Raw genomic sequence first — 24,899 nt, 5'->3', positions numbered from 1 at the left:
TAGATGAGGTGCAGGAAGGCTGGCTGATGTTTTGCCTCCATTTAGAAACATAAACGTGAATTATCAACTGTATCACTAACATCTGTGGATACTGGAGAGGATTATGGGGGATAAGATACACGTGCATTTGGAAAGCCTTGGGAAAGGGAAGACAGCGTGGTTTTGTGGAAGATTATGGGTTTTTGTAACAACGAGAGTTACCAAGAAGGTTAACGAAGACAGGGCCAGTCTGAAGAAGGATCTTGACCCGAAACGTCACCCATTCCTTCTTTCCAGAAATGCTGTCTGTCCCGCTGAGTTACTCCAGCTTTGTGTGTCTATCTTCAGGCCAAAGAAGTACTTTATATGGACTTCAACAATGCCTTTGATAGGGTATTACATGGGAGGCTATTCTGGAAGGTGAGGTCTCATGAGATCCAGGGAGAGAGCTCGATAACTGGATGCAGAATTGTCTTAATGATTAGAAGCAGAGCTCATTGGTGAAAGATTGTTATTTGGACTGGGGGCCAATGACTAGTGTGCCTTGGGAGTTGGTGGTGGGCACATTGTTGTTTGTCATTAAGTCAACAATTTGGATGAGAATGGACACGATATGTCTAGCACATTTATAGATAGCATCAAAAAAGGAGTTATAGTAGACAATTAAGATGGTTATCATGAATAGGAACGGTAAAAGGAGTTTAATTCAAATTAGTGTGAGATGTTGCATTTTGGGAAAGCTAAACCAGGGCAGGACTTTAACAGTAGCTTTAGGGCTCCAGAGGATTGTTGTGAAGAAGAGGGATCTAGGAATACAAGAAAACGCAGAAGCTGGAATCTTCAGCAAAATACAAAGTGCAGGAGAATCTCAGCCGATCAGGTGGCATCTGTGGAGGGAATTTCTGGCAATCTTCCTTCCACAGCTACCAACCTTGGTTCCCCAATCCTGCACTGTCTGTATCTATCGCCTTCCTAAAATTTATAAGCAGGACTGCCGTGGCGGACCCATTGGTTTTGCCTGCTCGTTCTCCACCAAACACATCTCCAAATATCTCTTCTATTTGTTCCCCCCTTGCCCAAACCTTTCCAACCTTCATCTGAGACTTGTCACATGCTCTTCACCACTTCAATAACTTCCAATTCCTCGGCCTTCATTATCTCAAAACACCCTCCTCCACCTGGTAGAACTGGTCCTCATCCTTAACGACATTTTGATTCCTCTCTTTTTCATCAAGTCAAAGGTATAATCTGCACCTGTCTTTTTGCTGGTTATATTGAATACTTGTTCCAAATGAACTCCAGCAACATGCCCCAACTCTTTCTCTGTCACATCAACCACCTCATCACAGCTGCCTCCTGCCCCCGTGCAGAAATTGTTGACTGTCTCCAGGTGAGACATAGGTTCACGTGCACCTCTTCCAACCTCATCTATCACATTTGGGGTGGGCTCCTCTACATCAACAAGACCAAATGTTTTGCCGAACACCTGTACTTTGTGAGGGATTCAAGAACAGTTTTCTGGTGCAAGGAGAAAGATTCAGGAACCCGAAGGGCAACTTTGTCACACGGCGGGGGGGGGTGGTTATATGGAACTAGCTGCCAGTTGATGTAGTTGCAGCAGGTACATTGACAACATTTAAAAGATATTTGGACAGGTACATGGATAGGAAAGATTTGCTAGGATGTGGGCCAAACATAGGCAAATGCAACTAGCGTAGATGGGGCATCTTGGTCTGTTTCCATCCTGTCTGATTATGACTCAAAGGCACAGATTTATGGTGAAACCAACGAAATTTAACAAAGATCTGAGGAGCAAATTGTTCATGGACAGGGTGCGGAATATCCGTAACAAGCTGCCAGCAGAGGGGATAGAGACAGATACAATTACAACGTTTAGATGATATTCCAATAGGTCCTTGAATAGAGAAGGCGTAGAGTGATGTGGGCCTAATGCAGGTGTGTAGGATTGGTGTAGGTATACATGTTCCACATCGACTCGGTAGGTCACTCGGGCCTATTTCTGTGTTGTATGATTCGCTGATAATGTTCAGTACTGATCTGGCATTATGTCCCTTTTTATATTCTGTGCTTTGGCCAAAATGTTGCATTTCATCATTTCCTATTCCAATAATTGTTAAATTTTTAACATGCAAATTAAATAAATCAAATTGTTACCTTGACATGTCTGTCACTTCCTGTTTTTCCAGTTAATCAGTCGCACTTTGTTATTCAGATACTCGGTGAGATGATACCTCTCTCTTTACACTGTTGTTCAGGCAGTCAGTAATCCAGCAGAAATCATATCGTCATCACCAACAAAAATCTGGATGTCCACTTCAAAAAATGAAGTTGGGCTACTATAGTTCAATGGCGTTCTATTTATACTTAGTGTGTTATGCATTCATTATCTGCTCTTTAAATTCTCTGTTCTTATTTTTCAGACGTGGGAGCCAGTTATTTCCCCTGAGGTGAGTCATTGCGAGAATTGGAGAATGTGAATGTCAGTGCTGGAAATGAATCACATTTGATTCAGTTAGCTTCATCTTATGGAAACTTAGTTGTCAATAACAGAGAGGGTGACGTCACCCAGAGTTTCTGCTGCTGAATGCATTTTTGTTTGGGGGGTGGTGGGGGTGATTGTCTGAAAGGTGGGCTTGACTAAGAATGAGCCACCAGGGATAAATGTGGAAACCTAAGCTCAGCAAGTTAGGAACTGGGAGGGGTGGAGATTGATAAGGGGCAAAAAGGCATATAGACATTTCTAAATCATCTTCATACTGTTGTGTTGCAGCATCCACAAAACAGTAAACCACAGCAGAACAAAAAGCCACTCACAAGAAAGGAACGGCCTGAGAAATGCGACAGCAGTGAGAGCAAAGAGAATCAGCGAGCCAAGTCAGACGAGTCCCCAGAGGAGCGCAGTGCTGACGAGGATTCACAAAAGTCTGCACAGAAGAGAAAAGGTATTGCATTGATTTAAATTGGAGTAGTTTGTGGCGTGTGGGTGGTTGGTGTACAGAAAAGGATATGTTTTCTCTCTCTGCATTCTGATGAGCAGTCATCGGTCTGGATGTTGTTTCTGTCTCCGCAGATGCAGCCTGACCTGCTGAGCAATGCCAGCTTTTTCTGTAGAAACCAGGAGCTGCAGATGCTGGTTTACACAAAAGGGCACAAAGTGCTGGAGTAACTCTGCTGTTCATGCAGCACCTCGGGAGAACACTGGTGGGTGACATTTCGTGTTGGGATCCTTCAGCCCCTTCAGGAAGAAACTTCACCTATTCACGTTCTCCAGAGATGCTGACTGACCGGTTGAGTTACTCCAGCAATGTACTATTTCTGTTATTATGCCAGATTTCCAGCATCTATAAATTTTGCTTTTCATTTCTGACTCCGTACATGTCTCAAGAAAGGAAGTGGTGCTCCATTTAGATTTGGAGAATAAAGTTGAGTGTATGAAGCATATACCAAGGTAGAGGTGTGGTTCTGATAGGTTCAGATGTTGTGTCATTTAGTAAGGCACGGATAACAGATTTGACAGCAATTTTCTGCACCCATGATATGCTATTTCATGAGAGATATGGTACAAATCCTTTCCAATAGTGTCCGTCATATTCTTGCCTGGGTCGGAGTTAGAGGTTCAAAGTGACTCCCCTCTGGGGAGTATTGGAGATGCTGTCTTTCTGAAGAAATGTTAAATAGAGGCCTGTTCAGCTCTTTGGTGACGATATAATATGATATAGCCTCTTTCAAAGAACAGGTAGTTTAGAGATACAAAGTGGAAATGGGCCCTTTGCCCACCGAGTCCATTCTGACCATCGATCACACATACACTAGTTTGAAGTAATCCCGCTTTTGCATCCTACACGCAAGGGGCAATTTACCAGTGCCATTTAACCTACAAACTTGCACATCTTTGCGATGTGGAAGAAAACCGGAGCACCCGGAGAAAACCCATGCGGTCATAGGGAGAACGTACAAACTGTGCATACAGCACCCGAGGTCAGGATTAAACCTGGGTCTCTGGCGCTGTGAGGCAGCAGCTCTATTGCTATTGTTCTTTGGACGTCTATGACTTGTTCATCGTCACTAAATGCAGATTATCTCCAGTGCCCAGGTATCTGGTGCCTCTGTGACCAGGTAAAGAACATTGCAGAGGCTGCAGAGTACTGTGTAGGGTGACAGAAGCAGAAAATCCTGGAAGCACTCGGCAGCTCAGGCAGGCAGGCAGCCATGAAAGAAAAACAATGTCTCGGTTCAAGACCCCAGTCAGAAAGGGGAACGTTTGCAAATTGATGCAGGAGAGAAAAAGGTTGATCAGGGATTTAGGGTGGTTAAAAAAGCAAAGCACACCACACAGGCGGAATTGGCCATAATCTCAGCAACAATTGGGTATGGGTCATAAAGGCAGACTTTGCCAATGATGGAAATACATAAAAAGATCATTGGTAATCTGGATTATCCCCTATGCCAAGGACTAGTGATTATCAGGATTTAATAGTAGGATAAAGCAGTTAATCTTTGGCAAGGGCTGTGATGCATTGGCAAGGACATCAGCTTCAGCCATTAGAATTGATTTGGTGGCAGGAGAGACTCGTTCAAGGTGGATGGGATGTTTCTTAAGAAAGCTGAGATCAAAGGTGTGAAAAGGTTTAGGCTAATTTCATCAATGAAAATGTAAGGATATTTTATCAAGTCAAGTCTATTTGTCACATGCACACACAAGATGTGCAGTGAAATGAAAGATCACCCACAGTCTAGCAATAGAGCAATAAAAATAAACAATTTCACACACAATCACAACCAACACAAAAGAAAAAAAAAGAAACATCCATCACAGTGAGTCTCCTCCAGTCACCTCCTCACTGTGATGGAAGGCCAGAATGTCATTTCTCTTCCCTGCCGTCTTCTCCCGTGGTCAGGCTGTTGAAGTTGCCACGTTCCAGGCCGCGCCGGACGGTGAAATGTCCGCAGCGGGCCGACCCAAGCCCCTCGATTCGGGGCAGGCGAAGACGCTGCCGCTGCACATCGGGGCGGTCGGGGCTCCCGACATTGAAGACCCCGCCGGGCAGAGAAACTCCCGCGGCCTACTCCAGGCCGCTCCGGACGGTGAAAGGTTCGCAGTGGGCCGACCCAAGCCCCGCGATTCGGGGCGGGAGAAGACGCTGCCGCCGCCGGAGCTCCCGAAGTCGGCCCCCACCCAGGGACCTGCGAACTTCCGACAGGCACATGGTAACAGATAAGAAAGGAAGGGTCGGAAAAAATCAGTTTGTGCGGCAGAGAGCATGGCTAAGGTATTAGTAAGGATCTGGTATCTCTCTTCACAAAGAAATTCAACTGCCCAGGTATCAATAAAGGAGGCATAGGTGATATTGGACAAAGCAAAAACTGGAGAATATACTTAAAGGAACAAAAGCCATCCTTTCAGTCATTCAGCCTAGCCCGTCTCTGCCAGGTGTTAATCTCAACCTCCTGATCTTTCTGCAATTTTCCTCCTTGTTTGTCTAATTCCCTTCTGAAAGTTCCTGTTGAACTGTCTGGTTCCAGCTCCCTTCAGGCAGAGCATTCAGGCTTATGTCATTTCTCCAAATTGTTCATGTGTACAGTGCCAGGGTCTGCCTATTCTGCACCTGGACATGGATTATTGATTTTCCTCCTTTTGTGTGCAGGGTACAAACAGAAATGGGTCCCACTACAATTGGATGTAAAATCGGAGGGAGCACAGGAGAAACCGGTGACCCGCAGCAACCTGCGGCCCCAGACTGAGCCTCTGCGTCCACCAGTCAACAACAGGAATGACTCTAAAGGTTTGTCCCACTGATGCGTACACTCACAGCGCGTTAGGCTGCTGCTTTTGAGGGATTACGTTTCTGACGTGCCGTTAGTTAGTTACTTTAGTTTGTTGATACGTGTACCGAGATATAGTGAAAAGCTTTTGTTGTGTGCTATCCAGTCAGTAGAAAGACTACGTGATTACAATCACGCCGTCCACTGTGCACAGATACAGGATAAAGGGAATAACGTTTAGTGCAAGATAAAGTCCAATTAAAGACAGTCCAAGGGTCTTCAATGAGGCAGATGGTAGGTCAGGACCACTCCACCCTTTTGTTGGTGGTTATGCAAATGACACGAGGCAAAATTTGGGTGGAACTGCCCCAGGCTTGTGGGGGTGGATAAAGAGGTGAGACATGGCCATTGTGGAGAAGATCTACCTGGTGCTGCGGTGGGGAGCACTCTTGTCACATTGTTGCTTCAGCAATGAGTCTCCCCGCAGCAGTGGAAGTGTGCTGGATCGGTGATAGTTATTTAATTCACTAGTACTCCGGGGGGTTAAAAATGACATGAGAATAATCTGCATTTGTGAAGCTTTTGATTAATGTCTGGCTGGTGCTCAGTTAGTTAAATATCTTTTGTCATTCCATCTCTTGCTTTGTCTCTTCAGGTTACCATCGTGAGGAGAAGCATGACTCACGGGATTGGCGGGAAGACCGCGATGAGATATCGAGCGTCAAAAGCGAGGGTGGAACGATCCGCGGGGGCTTCAGAGGGCGAGGACGAGGGCGAGGCCGGGGGAGGGGACGTGGCAGAGGTGCTTCCCGCTGTACGTATCGTGCTGATGCCGACCTTCCTGCAGTAGACAAGCACAGTCCAGTGATTTTAGATCCATTTAGGTCTCTTAATCCCCTTAATCATAATCATAATAATACTTTATTAGCCAAGTATGTTTTGCAACAAACGAGGAATTTGATTTGTCTTACAGTCATACCAATAAAAAACAACAAGACACACAAAATACATTTTAACATGAACATCCACCACAGTGACTCCTCCACATTCCTCACTGTGATGGAAGGCAAAAAGAAAGTTCAATCTCTTCCCTTTGTTCTCGGGGGCCCTCATGCCTTCCGTAGTCGGGGCGATCTTGGCTCCCGCAACCAGCGGTCAAGCCCTCCGCGTTAGAGCGATCAAGCTCCCGCATTGGGGGGATATCAGCTCCCCGCGCTGGGCGATCAGACCCCGGGTCGGGGCTGGTCGAACCTCCTGCGACTTTGGAACTTGCCGACATCAGTCTCTACCCGAGACTGCGAGCTCCTCGATGTTGAAATCCGCAAGCCATAGTTGGAGGGTCGATCCCAGGCAGGGGATCGCAGGCTCCGATGGTGTCCACGGCCCCACGGTGGGGCTCAAAGTCAGTCTCGAGCAAGGCTGCCAGCTCCATGATGTTTGGCCACAGAGCGACCGGAGATACGATCCGGAAAAAAATCGCATCTCCGATAGGTAAGAGATTGGGAAAAAAAAGGTTTCCCCCTGACCCCCTCCCCCACCCCCCACATAAAACAAACCAGAGAACATTAACACATACTTTTAAAACACACTAAAAATGACAAAAAAGACAGACAGACCGTTGGCGAGGCTGCCATCGCTGAAAGTATTAGATGCACACGGTCTCGTACACTGCCCCTCTCCCCGGTGATTGTTACAGCCATTATTCAGCAGCTGGTTATAATACTCAAGGCATGCTGGTGGCCAGAATTCAAACTATGTGGACGTTATAACAAGCACCTGAACTTTGTGTATTCTGCTGCTCAGCATTGTAGTAGCTTTTAAAAGTGTGCTGACAAAAGTTTAGGGTATGCACATGCCTGTTAGAGTGAAGGGCAAGGCAGGCAACATAAGGAAGCTTGGCTGACGAGGGCAATTGAGGCGTTGGTCAAGAATAAGAGGCACACATGGGACAGGTATAGGCAGCTGGTATCAAGTGTATCCCTGGAGAAGTTTCGGGAACTAAGGAGCAAACTAAAAAAGGAAATCAGAAGGGCAAAAAGGGGCCAGGACATCGCTCTGGCAGATGGCATTAAGGACAAACCCAAGAGATTTTATAAATGCATAAGGGGAAAAAGGATAACTAGAGAGTGAGTGTGACCCTCAGGAATCAAAGTGGTAAACTCTGTGGAGCCACGGGAGATGGGCAAGGTCCTCAAAGAGTATTTCTCCTCTGTATTTACTGAGGAGAAAGAGAGGACAACAGAGAACCTTGGGGCAGTCAATGGAAGTGTCTTGAGAGCAGTCAGTGTTATGGTCGAAGAAGTACTGAAGGTACTACCGTGTATGAAGGTAGACAAATCTCCAGGGCCTGATCAGATATATCCGAGGACATTGTGGGAAACCAGAGAGGAAATTGCGGGAGCCCTGGTTGAAATTTACGAATCGTCTTTAAATACAGGAGAGGCGCCGGAAGACTGGAGGGTGGCAAATGTTGTGCCTCTATTCATGAAGGACTGCAGGGAAAATGCTGGGAAATATAGGCCAGTGAGCTTAACAGCTGTAGTTGGAAAGTTACTAGAGTATTCTGAGGGATAGGATATACATGCATTTAGATGCACAATGGCTGATTAGGGATTGTCAACATGGTTTTGTACGTGGGAGGTCTTGTCTCACAAATGTGAATGAACTTTTTGAAGACATGACCAAAACAGTTAATGAAGGCAGAGCGGTAGATGTATATATGGACTTCGGCAAAGCATTTGGCAAGGTTATGCATGGTAGGCTACTCTGGAAGTTCGATCGCATGGTTTCCAGGAGAGATAGCTGAATGGACAGAAAATTGGGTTCAGGAAGGAAGCAGAGGGTGATGGTGGAAGGTTGCTTCTCGGACTGGATGCCTGTGACTAGTGGTGTGCCTCACGGTTCGGTGCTGGGCCCGTTACTGTTTGTCATCTCTAGCAATGATTTGGATGAGAATATATATGGCAAGATTAGCAAGTTTGCCGATGATACAAAAGTGGGTGGTTTTGCAGATAGTAACATAACATAACATAACATAACAACACTTTATTGTCACTCGGCACAACACCGAACGAAATTTCAGCAGTCACAAAACACAGCAAAAAGAAGAAAAAAAACACAGGACACCCGACCCCAACACAAACATCCATCACTGACTCCAAACACCCCCTCACTGTGATGGAGGCAACAAAACTTCCCCTCTCTTCCCCCCGCACCCACGGACAGGCAGCTCGACCCCTACCGAGGCAACCGACACGCACAGCCCCCGCAAGAGGATGGAAGGCCCCGCGGCCGAGCCGCCCCGGGCACCGAAACGTCCCGCGGCCGCACCGGGCGATGTTAAGTCCAGCGGCCGAGCCGCACCGGGCACCGAAACGTCCCGCGGCCGAGCCGCACCGGGCACCGAAACGTCCCGCGGCCGAGCCGCACCGGGCGATGTTAAGTCCCGCAGCCGAGCCGCGCCGCGCCGGGCACTGAAACGTCCCGCGGCCGAGCCGCACCGGGCGATGTTAAGTCCAGCGGCCGAGCCGCACCGGGCACTGAAACGTCCCATGGCCGAGCCGCACCGGGCACCGAAACGTCCCGCGGCCGAGCCGCACCGGGCGATGTTAAGTCCAGCGGCCGAGCCGCACCGGGCACTGAAATGTCCCGCGGCCGAGCCGCGCTGGCGATGTTAAGTCCAGCGGCCAAGCCGCGCCGGGCACCGAAATGTCCCGCGGCCGAGCCGCGCTGGCGATGTTAAGTCCAGCGGCCGAGCCGCACCGGGCACTGAAACGTCCTGCGGCCGAGCCACGCTGGCGATGTTAAGTCCCGCAGCCGAGCCACGCCGGCGATGGAAGGCCCCGCGGGCGAGCTGCGCCCCGGGGAAGAGACCTAATAAAAGAAAGGTTTCCCCCGCCCCACCCCACACCCCACACCCACACCCCACCCCCCCACCACACATACACAGCCAAAAACAGAAACAAAAACCATCCCAACACCGACACAAACAAAAAAATAGAAAAAAAGACAAACAGACTGCCAGAGACTGCCAGAGAGCCGCAGCCGTTAGGCGCAGCCAACTCCTCACACTAGTGAAGATGGTTGCGAAAAATTGTGGCAGGATCTTGATCGAACAACCAGGTGGGCTACGGAATGGTTGATGGAATTTAATACAGAGAAGTGTGAGGTGTTGGTGTGTGTATGGAACAAGCTACCAGAGGAGGTAGTGAAGCAGGGACTATCCCAACGTTTAAGAAACAGATAGACAGGTGCTTGGATAGGACAGGTTTGGAGCGAAATAGACCAAACGTGGGCAGGTGGGGCTGGTATAGCTGGTACCGGGCCCGCGCGGCGGGGGTGTCGCGGAGAGCCGTGCGGGCCCGATCCACCCGCTGAACAACTGCTCCGCCGAAGACTGGAATGCTCTCCAGTAGGCCTGGCGCCCCACAGGCCTCCCAGGGGACTGCGGTGAAGCTGGGCGGCGAGGCCTGTTTGGGCCGATGAGCCTCAGCGATGGGAGCCTCGGCGGCAACGTGGCCTCGGTGGCGGTGGGGCCTCGAGGTCGATGAGCATTAGGGGGGAGGGGGAGACAATGGCGACCCGGCGTGGGGGGACCGCCCTGAAGAACAATGGGGAGCTGGTGTGGGGGGGACCGCTATGAGGGACAGTGAGAAAACAATGGGGGACCCATGTGGGGGGGGGGGGGGGAGGGGCACTAGTTTAGAATCCTCTGCCCAGGGGATAAGTCTGTATTTGTTTGTTCCGGTGAAGGCGCTGTGCACATGGCAGCCAGCTAACAGTCGCTTGTCTTTTTCTTTTTGTTTTCACTTTTAATTTCAAGTTTTTGTGTACCTTGTGTGTTGTGACTGTCGGCAGACCAATTTCCCCCCCTGGATGAATAAAGTTTTATCATATCGTACATGTTGGCCGGTGTGGGCAAGTTGGGCCGAAAGACCTGTTTCCACGCTGTATTACTCTCGAAAAGTACTAAACAGGAACAGGGCCTTTGGCCTGTAATGTCTCTGCCAATCATGATGCCAATTTAAAATGTGCATCTGCCTGCACATGATCTGTGTTTCTAGATTACCTGCCTGTCTAAATGCCTCTTAAATGCTGCTGTCATATTTCCTTCCATCACTTACCCTAGCAGAGCATTCACCCAGCACCACTGGGTGTAAAAATAAAACTTTTGATGTGTCACCTTTAAATTTTACCCCTCATCATAAACCTTTGTCCTCTAGTATTTGAGATTTCCACACTGGGATAAAAAAAAAAGATGTTATATATAGGTCTTTCCTCAGCCTCTGATGCTCTGGAGAAAACGTACCAAGTTTGTCTAATCTCTCCTTGTAGCTAATCTTTAATGCAAAGAACATCCTGGTGAACCTATCTCTTCCGTACCATCTTCAGAGTATCAATATCCTTCTTGAAATGTGGCAACTAGAACTATGCATAATGATTCAAATGTGGCCTCACTAAAGTTTTAAACAGCTACAATGTTAAATATCAACTTTTAAACTTTCGACCCAGACCATGTTGTATTCGTTGTTTATCACCCTATTTACTTGTGTTGCCATTTTCAGGGAGCCATGGACTTGCACCCCAAGATTCCTCTGTACATCAGTGCTCCATGGGATCTTGCCTTTCATTGAACACATTCCTCTTACATTTGACCTCCCAAAGTGAAACACCTCATGCATGTCGGGACTAAATTCCATTGGCATTTCTCTGCCCACATTTCAAACCGGTGAATATCATGTCAAATTCTTTGGCAACCTTCCTCATTGTCTACAACTCCACCAATTTTCTTGTCAGCAAACTTGCTAATCTGCCCACCTACATTTTGTGAAAATTATTTGCATATATCCTTGCTGAACACTGCTGGTCACAGACCTCCAGTCAGAATATCACCCTTCCCACCACTACCTTCTGCCAAGCCAATTCCGGATCAAATATTGCGCAGGATAACCTCCTTTTAAGAAATTTGGCTGCTTTTGACACAAGTTTGATGAATGGGTTATTTCTCTCTGAACTAATGAGTTGGGTAGTTTTAAAAGAATTGCAGATCAATGCAATGGGGTCTGGCCCTCCTTGGTGGAAGGAAAGAGCTGATAAAGTACACGACAGAAAAGGGAAGCAAATAGCACAATGTTTTCAGTTGCTTTCATTCATTTTCTGAACCTGGTGTTCTGCTTTATTCTGTTCAAACCTCATGCTAAAAGTAAATACACTTGAATAATGTATTCTCTGTCCATAACTTAAAATGCCTCGGGTGAACACTTGTTTAACTGAATATTTAACGGTTAATTTCCTTGTTCTAGCTCACTTTGACTACCATTACACGTACAATTCGAACACTGACGGTAATGATGGATTGTACAGGCCGAAATTTGGTGGTGATATCATCTATTACTATGACAATCAGAGCAGTGCCGAGCTGTACACAATGGACAAAAAGCTGCTCAAAGACTACATCAAGAAACAGATGTAAGTGCTTTACTTGTCCGTTTGATGGCCTTGCTGCAATACCTAGCAGTTACATAGTTGTAGAAAGGAGATTTAGATATGTCATATACATGTCATTGGTGTCAAGGTTATTGTGCTCTCCAGTTGATGGGATCCTTAACATGTACAGAGGGATGATGGGATCTCACTCCCTGAAAATGGCAACACACGTAGATCGAGCACCAACACACAAAAAAAAGAAACATCCATCACAGTGAGTCTCCTCCAGTCCCCTCCTCACTGTGATGGAAGGCCAGAATGTCTTTTCTCTTCCCCTGCCGTCTTCTCCCACGGTCAGGCTGTTGTAGTTGCCACGTTCCAGGCCGCGCCGGACGGTGAAAGGTCCACAGCGGGACGACCCAAGCCCCGCGATCCGGGGTGGGCGAAGACGCTGCCGCTGCACGTCGGGGCGGTCATGGCTCTCGACATTGAAGCCTCCGCCGAGCAGAGAAAAGTCCCGCGGCCTATTTCAGGCCGCGCCGGACGGTGAAATGTCCGCGGCGGGCCGACCCAAGCCCCGCGATCCGGGGCGGGCGAACACGCTGCCGCAGCTCCCGATGTCGGCATCCACGCGGCCCGAGCCTAAGGCGAGTCGCAGCCGCTCCCGCAGCCTCCGAGGACGGCCGGCTCCGCTTATGGTGAGTCCGGTCCGCGGGCTCTGCGAACCAGAGCCCTGGAGGCCGCCAGCTCCAGGAGTTGGGCCGACGGTAGGCCGCAGCAGGAACGGAGACCCGACCCAGAAAACAAAGGTCGGGTCTCCGTTCGGAAGAGACAAATTTACAATTTTACAGTTCCCCCCCTCCCCCCCACATACACACATAGTACACAAACACAAAAACACGACATCACATCGACAATTAAGACAAAAAAAACAACAAAACACAGAGACAAACGGACCGCAGGTAAGCCGCAGTTGCTAGGGCAGCGCCGCCATTTTGGGTAATGATGCAGCTTCATTGGACTTAGGCCACATTTGGAGTATTGCATACAGTTCTGGTCACCCCATCACAGGAAGGCTTTGGAAAAGGATGCAGAGAAGATTTATCAGAATGATACCTAGATTCAGGATGGGGAAAAAACAAATACTGAAGAGCATAGTTTTAAGATGAGAGGAGCAAAGTTCAAATGAGATGGGGTTTTTTTTACACAGAGGGTAGTGAGTGCCTGGAATATGCTGCCGAGGGCAGTGATTGAGTCAGATTACTTAGTGGCATTTAAAAGACTGAGACTTATGCAAGGAATGGAGGGATCTGGGTTATGTGCAGGTAAATAAGTGATAGTCTTAGCATCATGTTCGGCACAGACATTGTGGGCCGAAGGGCCTGTTATATGTTAACAATGAGTTCAAACTAGACATCTCACTGGCTGCTTCAGAGGGCAGTTAAAAGTAGGTCATGTTTTTCTTTTTGGAAAAGTACATAAAACAAACACTATAACAATACTTAAAAGACATTTGGTCTGGCACGTGGATAGGAAAGGTTTAGGGATATAGGCCAAATGTGGGCAGGTGGGGCATCTGGGTTGGCATGGGCATGTTGGGCAGAAGGGCCTGTTTATCTGCTGACTACATCAGCGAACCAGGCGAGTTTTTTAGCTCAGCCCCATAGTTTCATTGCACTTTTACAAGACTAGATTATTTATTTTCAGGATTTCTAGATTCTGAAGTTAACAGATTCCTGTGGTGGGATTAGAACTGATGGTCTGGACTACTTGTCCAATTGCAGAACTGCTGTGCTGGCAAAGAGCTATCTGTTACATTTCCTACTCTGTCCAAGTTTGCGGGTTTCTATTTCTGATCTATTCCCTCGCCAGGCAGCTTACCCAATGAGTGAACACAGGACAATCTTGTAAGAGTTATTACGTGTGCATGAACCTTAAATGTTAAGATAAGATCAGAAATGTTACAGTGCAGTTTGAAACGCATGCACTGCATGGATTTTCACTGCTGGTACTGTTATCACATCTAGAAGTAAATTTTTGAGCCTGATTATAGTTGCATTGCTGAACAGTTTTTTAATGATTTTATTTGTATCAGCAGAATAAATTGATCTTGTAGTCCAATTCAGATGCAACCCCTGAAGTTTGTCCTTTGCTTATCTTGGATGTGGACTCTGAATACTCTCTGAATCAGTGCACAATTGTTCTGAACTTTAGTCCATTTATGTAATCTATTTCAGCTTCCCCTAAGTTTGAGGCTTTCTTACTTTATTTCATTGTCAAGATTTGGCCACTGATTTATTATCCATCGTAATTTTCTTTGTGAGATGGCAGTGAGCTGCCACTTTGAACCACTGAATTTTTTGTAGAATATGAAACGTACAGTCTACGATGACCATGGCAAACATGATGCCAAATTCAACTAATCTCTTCTGCTGTCATGTGATCCACATCCCTCCATTCTCTGCCAATCAAAAGCAGCACACGCATCTACCACTCTGTACAAAATAACACCTGCCCCACACGTCTTTAAACTTTACCCATCTCAAATTACCCCTCTAGTCTTCAGCTTTTCCACCCTGAAAAACATTATAAACTTCTTTGTGAAAGAGTGCAGCAGAGTCTTGATCGATTGGCCAGGTGGACTGAGGAATGGTTGATGGAATTTAATACAGAGAAGTGTGAGGTGTTGCATTTTGGGACGTCTAACATGGGCAGGACCTACACAGTGATGGTAGGCCTCTGTGGGGTGTTGTAGAGCAGAGGGATCTAGGAGTGCAGGTGCATGGTTCCTTGAAGGTGGAGTCGCAGGTAGAGAGGGTGGTCAAAAAGGCTTTTGGCATAATTGGCCTTCATCAGTTAGAGTGTTGAGTATAGAAGTTGGGAGGCAATGTTGCCGTTGTATAAGACATTGGTAAGGTTGCATTTCGAGTATTGTGTTCAGTTCTGGGCACCATGTTATAGGAAAGATGTTGTCGAGCTGGAAAAGGTACAGAGAGGATTTACGAGGATGTTGCCAGGACTAGAGGGTGTGAGCTATAGGGAGAGGTTGAGCAGGTTGGGACTCTATTCCTTGGAGCGCAGAAGGAGGAGGGGTGATCCTATAGAGATGTATAAAATCATGAGAGGAATAGATTGGGTAGATGCAGAGTCTTGCCCAGAGTAGGTGAATCGAGGACCAGAGGGCATACGTTTAAGGTGAAGGGGAAGAGATTTAATAGGAATCTGAAGGGTAATGTTTACACACAAAGGGTGGTGGGGGTATGGAACAAGCTGCCAGATGAGGTAGTTGAGGCAGGGACTATCCCAGCGTTTAAGAAACAGTTAGACAGGTACAAGGATACGACAGGTTTGGAGGGATATGGGTCAATCATGGGCAGATGGAACTAGTGTGTCTGGGGCATGTTGACCGGTGTGGGCAAGTTGGGCTCAAAGGGCCTGTTTCCACGCTGTATCATTATATGACTATAACTTCTATAAACTCCTCTTGGCCTCTGACATTCCAGAGAAAAATCCAAGTTCGCTAGGCAGGTACTGTTATGATGTTTGAAAGACATTTGGACAGGTATGTGGTTGAGAACTTCTGAGGGATAAGGGCCAAATGCAGCCAAATATGACTACATACATAGACATCTTCATGGCCATGCTTCTGTGCTTGTCTCTTTGCATCTCGAGGTGAAGCCTAATGGCCCTAATAAATCCACTTGTGATGGTGGACAATTCAACAGCTGTTGGGCAGAGGGGCTGCAGGAACCACCCATTTTTAATAGTGGCACAACTGAAACATTTACAAGCAGATTGCGGCACAGTGGCATATTAGGTAAATCTACTGCCTCACATCACCAGAGATTCATGTTTGATCCTGACCTCAGGTGCTGCCTGTGTGTGAAGTTTGCACATTCTCCCTGTGGCTGGGTGGGTTTCCTCCGGGTGCTCCATTTATCTCCCACATCCCAAGGGCAGCACTGTTGTGCAGTGGTAGATTTGCTGCCTTACAGTGCCAGAGACCCCGTTTCGGTTGCTGTCTGTATGGAGTTTGTATGTTCTCCCTCTGACCATGTGGGTTTTTTTCCGGGTGCTCATGTTTCCCCCCACACTCCAAAGATGAACATGCTTGTAGGTTAATTGGCTTTGGTAAATATTGTATAAATGTCCCCAGTGTGTAGGATAGTACTAGGATAGGATAGTACTAGTGAACAGGGTGATTGCTGGTTGGCGTGGACTCGGGCCGAAGGACCTGTTTCACACTATATCTCTAAAGTCTAAAGGATGATCCATCTCGGTTTCCCCTTGTTGGACAAAACAGCTGCTAAATCCATTCACTTCCTGTTAAAATGGGGTATGACAGAGGTTTATAAAATCTTGTATGATAGTGTGGACTGCAGGAAACTTTTTCCTATATCAGAGGTAAAACTAGAGGACATAGGTTTAGAGTAGGGCGAAGAGACTTGAGGCAATTTCACCCAGCACAAAAGTAACTGCCTGTGAGATGTCCTGGCATGGAACACCTTATCTTGGGTGCAGATGCGGCGTAGAACAATACACTAACTAGTCTTTACAGACAATGGGGAACATTATTCTGTCTGCAAAAGGCAGGACATGTTCAATCCAGATAATTAGACCTGATTGTCTACGTAGTGGAAGGTTTTGTTTACAGGGTGGATTCTCATGAGGAGAACTTGACTCCTGGTGTTTTTCAGGACATGTACAGAGGCTCCAGCGATTTTGTTTATGTAATTGATTTGATACAGTAGAAATCGCATTGAACTATGAAAAGCAGTATTTTGAGCAATATAGAATGAATTGCTAAAGAAACAAATGTTCTTCAATGGAGCTGGGGCAAGTGGATTTTAATGTAGCTAAATTGAGATGATCCATTTTTTATTCTAAAAATGTTGAAAAGTACATTTAAATGATCTAAAAAAATAATGGGCATCTGGAAGGATAGTCTCCATGCCCTACATTATAAAATGAATAGATTTAAAATAGCAATTACAAAGGCTAATGAAATATTGGTTTTAATTTCTAAAGCATGAGAATATGAAAGGATAAAAGTTATTGTATATATTATACAAAAGCTGAGATAGACAATATCCAGAGAGCCATCAGCAGTTCTGTACATGACACCTCATGGAAGGCTGTGACACAGTGCTGAAGTAACTTAGCGGGTCAAACATAAGGAGAAAAATAATGAGTGACGTTTCGCGTTGGGCCCCTTCTTCAAACCTTCTGCTTGGGAATATGCTAGGTTTTACAAAATGATACCTCGAAAAAAAGGGATAAATAAAGATAAATAGCGAAATTGTGCAAACTATGATTTATTCCCTAGAATCCGGGGTCATTTGTTACTGATATTTCAAGATATTTTATTGTATTGATTTTCAAAGATAAAGATAGTTTGGTCGATTATTAGTTTTAAATCTGTGACTGATGGTAGTAACATAGGAAAATAGGTGCAGGAGTAGGCCATTCGGCCCTTCAATATGATCATTCAATATGATCATGGCTGATCACCTAAAATCAGTACCCTGTTCCTGCTTTTTCGCCATGTCCCTTGATTCCTCTTGGTCTCTTTTATGGAACTCTTTTATAGACTACCCTTCCAGATCTGCATTTTTTTGTTTAGACCATTTAAACATACTCTTATGCCACAGATGTTTGAATGGCTTAAGGACTATGAGCTTCGACACATTCCTGTGCTTACATGTTAATTGTAGATCGTTTCCTTTAACAATGCAGTGTGTTTACTTTGGAGTATATGGTGTTCTGATTGCAGTGTGTTTTCTCAGTGTGGATAGTTCAGTGTGTATATTGATTCTGTTTTGTTTCAGTGAGTACTACTTTAGCTTGGACAACTTGGAACGAGACTTTTTCCTGAGAAGAAAGATGGATGCAGATGGTTTCCTGCCAGTCTCATTAATCGGAGGCTTTCATCGAGTCCAAGCTTTAACCACTGATGTCAACCTTATCATGGAGGTCATTACATGTTTACCATCTCCCCCTCATTTTTAAATAATTGCATTCACACTGTGTCTTGATTTGAAAATTAGGAACACCATCTCCCCCAACTGTCTCACTCTGAAGATCTATTGGGTGTTCCCAATATATGACAGAATCATAACTGCACACATCCTTTTGAAACTGGTGAAAAATCATGGAATCATAACAAACTTAACCAATCAAGTCCAAGCTGGTTGAGAAAGAGCTGTCCAACTTCCAGCACTGGGTCTGCAAACTGCACATCACAGCTCTCCAAGTATACACCCAAGTGTTGGCAATCTGTGAGAGGTCCTGTCTCTACTGCCCTGATCTTTCAGGCAGCATGTTCCACAGTGTGGTTTAATTTGTGGTGTGCACATTTCTAGAACGATCACTCTTAAATTCAGTGCTTTGGCTATTAAAGGTAAACATCCCATATATCCCTTTCAACCACCTGTCCTAGAGTCTCCTATTCCTCCATACTTCTCATACTGTGTATTCCCTTGCATGATTGAGCAGAAATGTAAGAGTACAAGGGTCAAGAGAACAACAGGTTGGGTCTAAAATCAGCATAGTAGCAGTAAACAAACGATAATGATTGATGGGTGTTCTTGCAACTAGAAGGCTATGATCTTTGGAGTTCTGGAAGATTCAGTACCCAGACCCTTGCTGCATATAAATGATTTAGATTTAACTGTAGGGAATTTCATAAAGAAGTTTGCATTCTGTTACCAAATTGTCTGTCCAGTTAACAGTGAGCAGAAAGGAATTCATACGTTCTCGGAGCAGAATTGGGCCATTTAGCCCATCAGCCTCTGATATACATCCTTATTTCTGTATTCCAACCCTCTCGAAATAAATGCTAGCATTGCGTTTGCTTTCTTTACTACTGATTCGACTAGCAAATTAACTTTTGGGGAATCCTGCACTAGCACTCCCAAGTCTGCAAGGGCGGTCACGGTGGCGTAGCGGTAGAGTTGCTGCCTTACAGCGAATGCAGCTATAGAGACCCGGGTTCGATCCCGGCTACGGGTGCTATCTGTACGGAGTTTGTACATTCTCCCCGTGACCTGCGTAGGTTTCCTCCAAGATCTTTGGTTTCCTCGCACACTCCAAAGACGTACAGGTTTGTAGGTTAATTGGCTTGGTAAATGTAAAAATTGTTTGGCGCGGACCCGGTGGGCTGAAGGGCCTGTTTCCGCGCTGTCTCTAAACTAAACTAAACCTCCGACTTCTGGATTCTCTCCCATTTAGAAAATAATCTACGCCTTTATTCCGACCACCAAAATGCATGACTCCACGCTTTGCAACACTATATTCCATCTGCCACTTCTCAGCCCACTCTCCCAACCTGTCCAAGTCCTTCTGCAGCATTCCTGCTTTCTCTACACCACCTGCCCCTCCACCTATCTTCATCTCATTTGCAAACCTGGCGACAAAGCCTTCAATTTTCTCATCAAAATCATTCATCTACACAAACGGTTAGACTGTGGGCAAATAGATATACTCTAGTCAGAAGGGCTGACAAGTATCAAATATAATTCCAAAAATTAAGGCATATTAATTAATAATATTGAGAGGTGTGGAGGAATAGAGACACTTTGAAGTGTGGGTCTAGAGATTCTTAAAGGTAGCAGAGCTAGTTAGTAACAGAGTTAGGGCACACAGAATACTTTCCCTTATTAGTTGAGATATAAAGTATCTGTGCAGCCAGGTTCTGCTAGAACTCTAGGATACAGAACTATTTGGATACAGAATTGTCATCATGGAAGAAAGCAGAGGGTGGTGGTGGATGGGTGTTTTCCGGACTGAGACATGTGATGAGTGGTGTGCCTCAGGAGTCTGTGTTGGACTCATTATTTGTGGTTTGGATGAGAATGTAAAAGGCATGTTTTTAGATGACATCAAATAAGTGGTATTGTAGACAGTGAAGATGATTATCAAATATTACAGCAGGCTCTTTGCACCCAGGCAACCTCATTGGACAATTCCTTACTGCCATATGCTCTTCCTAATCAACAGCACAATGCCCCTTCCCCAATTGGCATTATTTTCTTTGAAACGGAGGATACTAAATAACTACTTAGTTGAGGTATATAAAGTTGAGAGGCAACGAGAGTGAATAGCAGTTATTTAGTACCATCGAGCCCTAAGAAAAAGGTCCAGCTTCATCATGAATATATTCAATGGTTTGGCTTCAACTGTTTTCCACTTTCTGTTCCTTTCCTCGGTCTAAACGTTTTATCCTTAGACTTGTGGCCGCTGATCCTGGCTATCAGGCACATCTCTGATTTCTAAATTTCCTCCAACCCTTGAGTTTCAACTTTTTCTGAAAGGTGATAAAACCCTTCACTACTTTTTCTCATAGTATTTATTCCATCGTTTCTCACATTTCAGCTATTGTGTTAGGATCATTCCTGCCTCCACCCCTGTGCTGCCCCCATTGTGAGAACTGCTGAAAGAAGTATGCCCCCCTACCCACATCCTCCATCTCCACATACAGATTCCGTTTTAGTTCCAAAAATAACCTACTCGTTGCTCAGCTATCCTCGTGCTTTATGTACTCATAAAACACATTGCATTTTACTTGCCAGTATTTTTCATCCCCTTTTTCATTTCCATTAACCTGTTCAGTTCCATCTCTATGCTTGCTATACTGCTCTCTGCAGTTTTGCACTCATCGAGACTGGGATAACTTTTGTTTCCTTGCCTTTTCATATCATATCATATCATATCATATATATACAGCCGGAAACAGGCCTTTTCGGCCCACCAAGTCCGTGACGCCCAGTGATCCCCGCACATTAACACTATCCTACACCCACTAGGGACAATTTTTACATTTACCCAGCCAATTAACCTACATACCTGTACGTCTTTGGAGTGTTTTCTGCACCTTGTAAAGAGAAATCTGTGTTTTTTGTGGGATTGTGAAGCTCACTCTCAGCCGCCAGACCTGGGCCCTGCTTGGGGCACCTGAGCTCCCTGACTGGTCTTGGGATGGCCCTGTTTGTGAAATGGACACAGTTATACAGGACCAACACAGGTATTGTATTTTGAGAAGTACAACCAGTGTAGGACTTTCATGGTGGACAGTATGCCCTGTGAAAATGGTTATCAAGAATTCCAGCAGAATCGTGATCAGCTGAGTAATAACGAACCATTTGGCCTATAACTCGTCCATGCTAATCAAGTTGCCTAACTGAGCTAGTCCCATTTTCCTATGTTTGGCCTTTTCCCTCTAAACCTTTTCTATCCTTTAATAGACAATAGACAATAGGTGCAGGAGTAGGCCATTCAGCCCTTCGAGCCAGCACCGCCATTCAATGCGATCATGGCTGATCACTCTCAATCAGTACCCCGTTCCTGCCTTCTCCCCATACCCCCTCACTCCGCTATCCTTAAGAGCTCTATCCAGCTCTCTCTTGAAATCATCCAACTAACTGGCCTCCACTGCCTTCTGAGGCAGAGAATTTCACACCTTCACCACTCTCTGACTGAAAAAGTTCTTCCTCATCTCCGTTCTAAATGGCCTACCCCTTATTCTTAAACTGTGGCCCCTTGTTCTGGACTCCCCCAACATTGGGAATATGTTTCCTGCCTCTAATGTGTCCAATCCCCTAATTATCTTGTATGTTTCAATAAGATCCCCCCTCATCCTTCTAAATTCCAGTGTATACAAGCCTAATTGCTCCAGCCTTTCAACATACGACAGTCCCGCCATTCCGGGAATTAACCTAGTGAACCTACGCTGCACACCCTTTAAGTGTGAGGTGTTGCATTTTGAGAGACAATAGACAATAGGTGCAGGAGGAGGCCATTCGGCCCTTCGAGTTAGCACCACCATTCAATGTGATCATGGCTGATCATTCTCAATCAGTACCCCGTTCCTGCCTTCTCCCCATATCCCCTGACCTATCCTTAAGAGCTCTATCTAGCTCTCTCTTGAATGCATTCAGAGAATTGGCCTCCACTGCCTTCTGAGGCAGAGAATTCCACAGATTCACAACTCTCTGACTGAAAAGGTTTTTCCTCATCTCAGTTCTAAATGGCCTACCCCTTATTCTTAAACTGTGGCCCCTTGTTCTGGACTCCCCCAACATTGGGAACATGTTTCCTGCCTCTAACGTGTCCAACCCCTTAATAATCTTATACGTTTCGATAAGATCTCCTCTCATCCGTCTAAATTCCAGTGTATTCAGAGAGGTAGTCAAACCAGGGCAGGATCTTCACACTGAACAGTATGGCACAGGAGAGTGTTGTAGAACAGAGAGTACAAGTACATAGTTCCCTGAAAATGGCAGTCCAGGATTTTATTTCTTGGCGCACTAGGGCGATCTGAGAGAAGTCAATAAAATCATGGGCACAGATAGGGCAAATGCACAAAGACTTTTTCCTAGTGTAGTGAAATCAAGAACTAGATGGCATATGTTTGTGAGAGAGGAAAGATTTAATAGAAACCTGAGGGATAACTTTTTTCAGACAGGGTGGAGAGTATTTGGAACAAGCTGCCGGAGGAAGTGGTTGAAGCGGATACAATAACATTTAAAAGATGTTTGGGCAAGTACATGATAGGAAAGGATAGGAGGAATGTGGGTCAAACACATGCAAATTGGACTAGCCCAGATGAACATCTTGATCGGCATTAACGAGTTTGACCAAAAGCCTTGTTTTCTTGCTGTATGGCTCTGTAATGAGCGCTTTGGCCAACCTTGTCGATGCTAATTGTTGCCTAACTGAGCTAGTGCCATTTTCTGATGTTTGGCCCATAGCCCTCTCTCCATGTCCCTGTGCAAATGTCTTTTAATTATACCACCTCTACCACTTCATCTGGCTGCTTGTTCCATATACACACAGCCATTTGTATGAAAAAGCTTACCCCTCAAGTCCCATTTAAACATTTCCCCTCTGGCCTTAAATCTATACCTTTAGTTTTAGACCCCTCCACCCTTAGGAAAAGATTGTGACCATTACCTTACCTTTGTCCCTCATGATTTTCTATACCTCTATAAGGTCACCTGCCAACCTCCTATGCTGTAGGGAAAACAGCTCCAACCTAATCAGCTTCTCTTTGTAGCTAAACCCACCAGTAACATCCTGATGAATCATTTTCAGCTGGGCAATTTGGAGTATTGCACACAATACTCCAAATGTGGTCTCACCACTCTTGTATAACATGGCGTTTCAATGCCTGACCAATGAAGGCAAGCATCGCAAATGTCTTCTTCACCACCCTGTCTACCTGTGTTGTCATTTTCGGGGAACTAGCTGCTTGTACTCCTAGGTCTCTCAGTTCTGCAACTCTCTCCTGGGCCTTGCCATTTACTGTGCGGGTTTCACCCTGGTTTAATTCACCAAAATGCAATCCTTTGTATTGTCCGAATTATATTCCTTATGCTGTCTGTCCTTGGCCCTTTTCCCCAGTTCAACTCGATCTTTTTGAACCCTCCTTCGCCAAACCAACAGATCTGAAAATGTACTAACCATGTCAAGTACATTCTGATTCAAATCGTTATTGTATGTGATAAACAACATTGGACCCAGCTCCGATCCCTGCAGCATTCTGCAGGTCACAGGCCTCCAATCCGATAAACCACTGTGCACCTTCTGACTCCTACCAACAGGCCAATTTTTATATTCATTCAGCTAATTTCCCTGGAACCCCATGTGGTTTAACTTTCCAGACCACCCTCCCATGAGGGACCTTGTCAAAGTCATTGCACAAGTCCACATGGATAATGCCTGCTACCCTGCCCTCGTCAATCCACTTGTTTGCCCCTTCAGCAAATTCTAATTTGTGAGACATGATTTCCCACCCAAAGTCAAGTTGACTATTCCTTATCACTCCTTGCTCTGGACAATTCTTTTTTGTAGCCTACCATGGGCTTCTTACCAGGCTGTGTTGTTTTGTTGCTCAGGCTTTGAAGGACAGCACTGAGGTGGAAGTGGTAGATAAAAAAATCCGAAAGAAGGAAAATCCTGAGAAATGGCCCCTCCCGGAGACGGATTTCACACGACTGCTGAACTGCGCAGAATTCATTCCTGGGCAGACGTACAAAAAACAGACAGGTATGGTTAAGATCAACATTGGTTAGCTGGTTAGACTGGTGACTTTAACAGGGACTAGTTAGTGTGGAGTTTAATGGAGGTTGGGATTTAGTGAATTTAACTGGTTGGCTGGTAATTGAGTTGGTAAACAATTGACATTTCTGCACTGTAACTGTTTTACAGAGCATTTCTTCCTTTCACACTTGTTCTCACTCTACTCTCAGAATCGGCTCCAGGTTCCCCGCAGGCTGGCAGTGCGGCGAGTTCGAAGACTGAAGAACCCAGTAACTTGAAGACTTTGCCAAAAGGGCTTTCCACCAGCCTCCCAGACTTGGACTCTGACACATGGATCGAAGTGAAGAAACGTCATCGGCCAGCTCCTACAAAACCAAAGGTGAATCTCGGAGTCCCCCACACCTTCCAGCTCTGCCCCTTTCTGGGTTCTAGTCGCAGCCATCCTGGGCCCACTGACCCGCTGGGAGATTTATGCTATTGAGCTCATTAATTTTAGTACATCTGTTCCATTTCCGGCAGATTGGTTTGGGAATCAAAATTCTTTTAGGAACTTAAAAGCTGGACTTCACAAAGTGGCTGTGACATCTCTGTAAAAGCCCAACTAGATCATGAGTGTCCAATGGGGAAGAAAATTCACCATCCTTAATGGGGACAAAAACTCAAGGGATAGT

The 24,899-nt window shown here is 45.8% G+C and overlaps 1 protein-coding gene across 5 annotated transcripts in view; it reads left to right on the top strand.

Moving 5' to 3' along the window:
* The window catches only part of larp1 (La ribonucleoprotein 1, translational regulator), a 100,739-nt gene that overhangs the window by 53,940 nt on the left and 21,900 nt on the right, over positions 1 to 24,899 (top strand). For all 5 annotated transcript variants that reach the window (XM_078411769.1, XM_078411768.1, XM_078411772.1 and 2 more), the window contains exons 4-11: positions 2,421 to 2,447; positions 2,771 to 2,942; positions 5,646 to 5,783; positions 6,419 to 6,577; positions 12,066 to 12,231; positions 18,018 to 18,162; positions 24,084 to 24,234; positions 24,438 to 24,607. In XM_078411769.1, coding sequence (XP_078267895.1) covers positions 2,421 to 2,447; positions 2,771 to 2,942; positions 5,646 to 5,783; positions 6,419 to 6,577; positions 12,066 to 12,231; positions 18,018 to 18,162; positions 24,084 to 24,234; positions 24,438 to 24,607 — 1,128 coding nt within the window. The remainder of the gene's footprint in view (positions 1 to 2,420; positions 2,448 to 2,770; positions 2,943 to 5,645; positions 5,784 to 6,418; positions 6,578 to 12,065; positions 12,232 to 18,017; positions 18,163 to 24,083; positions 24,235 to 24,437; positions 24,608 to 24,899) is intronic.

This window comes from Rhinoraja longicauda, chromosome 14 (genome assembly GCF_053455715.1).
Source record: "Rhinoraja longicauda isolate Sanriku21f chromosome 14, sRhiLon1.1, whole genome shotgun sequence".
Classification (NCBI taxonomy): domain Eukaryota; kingdom Metazoa; phylum Chordata; class Chondrichthyes; order Rajiformes; family Arhynchobatidae; genus Rhinoraja; species Rhinoraja longicauda.
The sequence above is the reverse complement of the archived record's forward strand: the minus strand, read 5'-3'. Positions and strand labels throughout refer to the sequence as shown.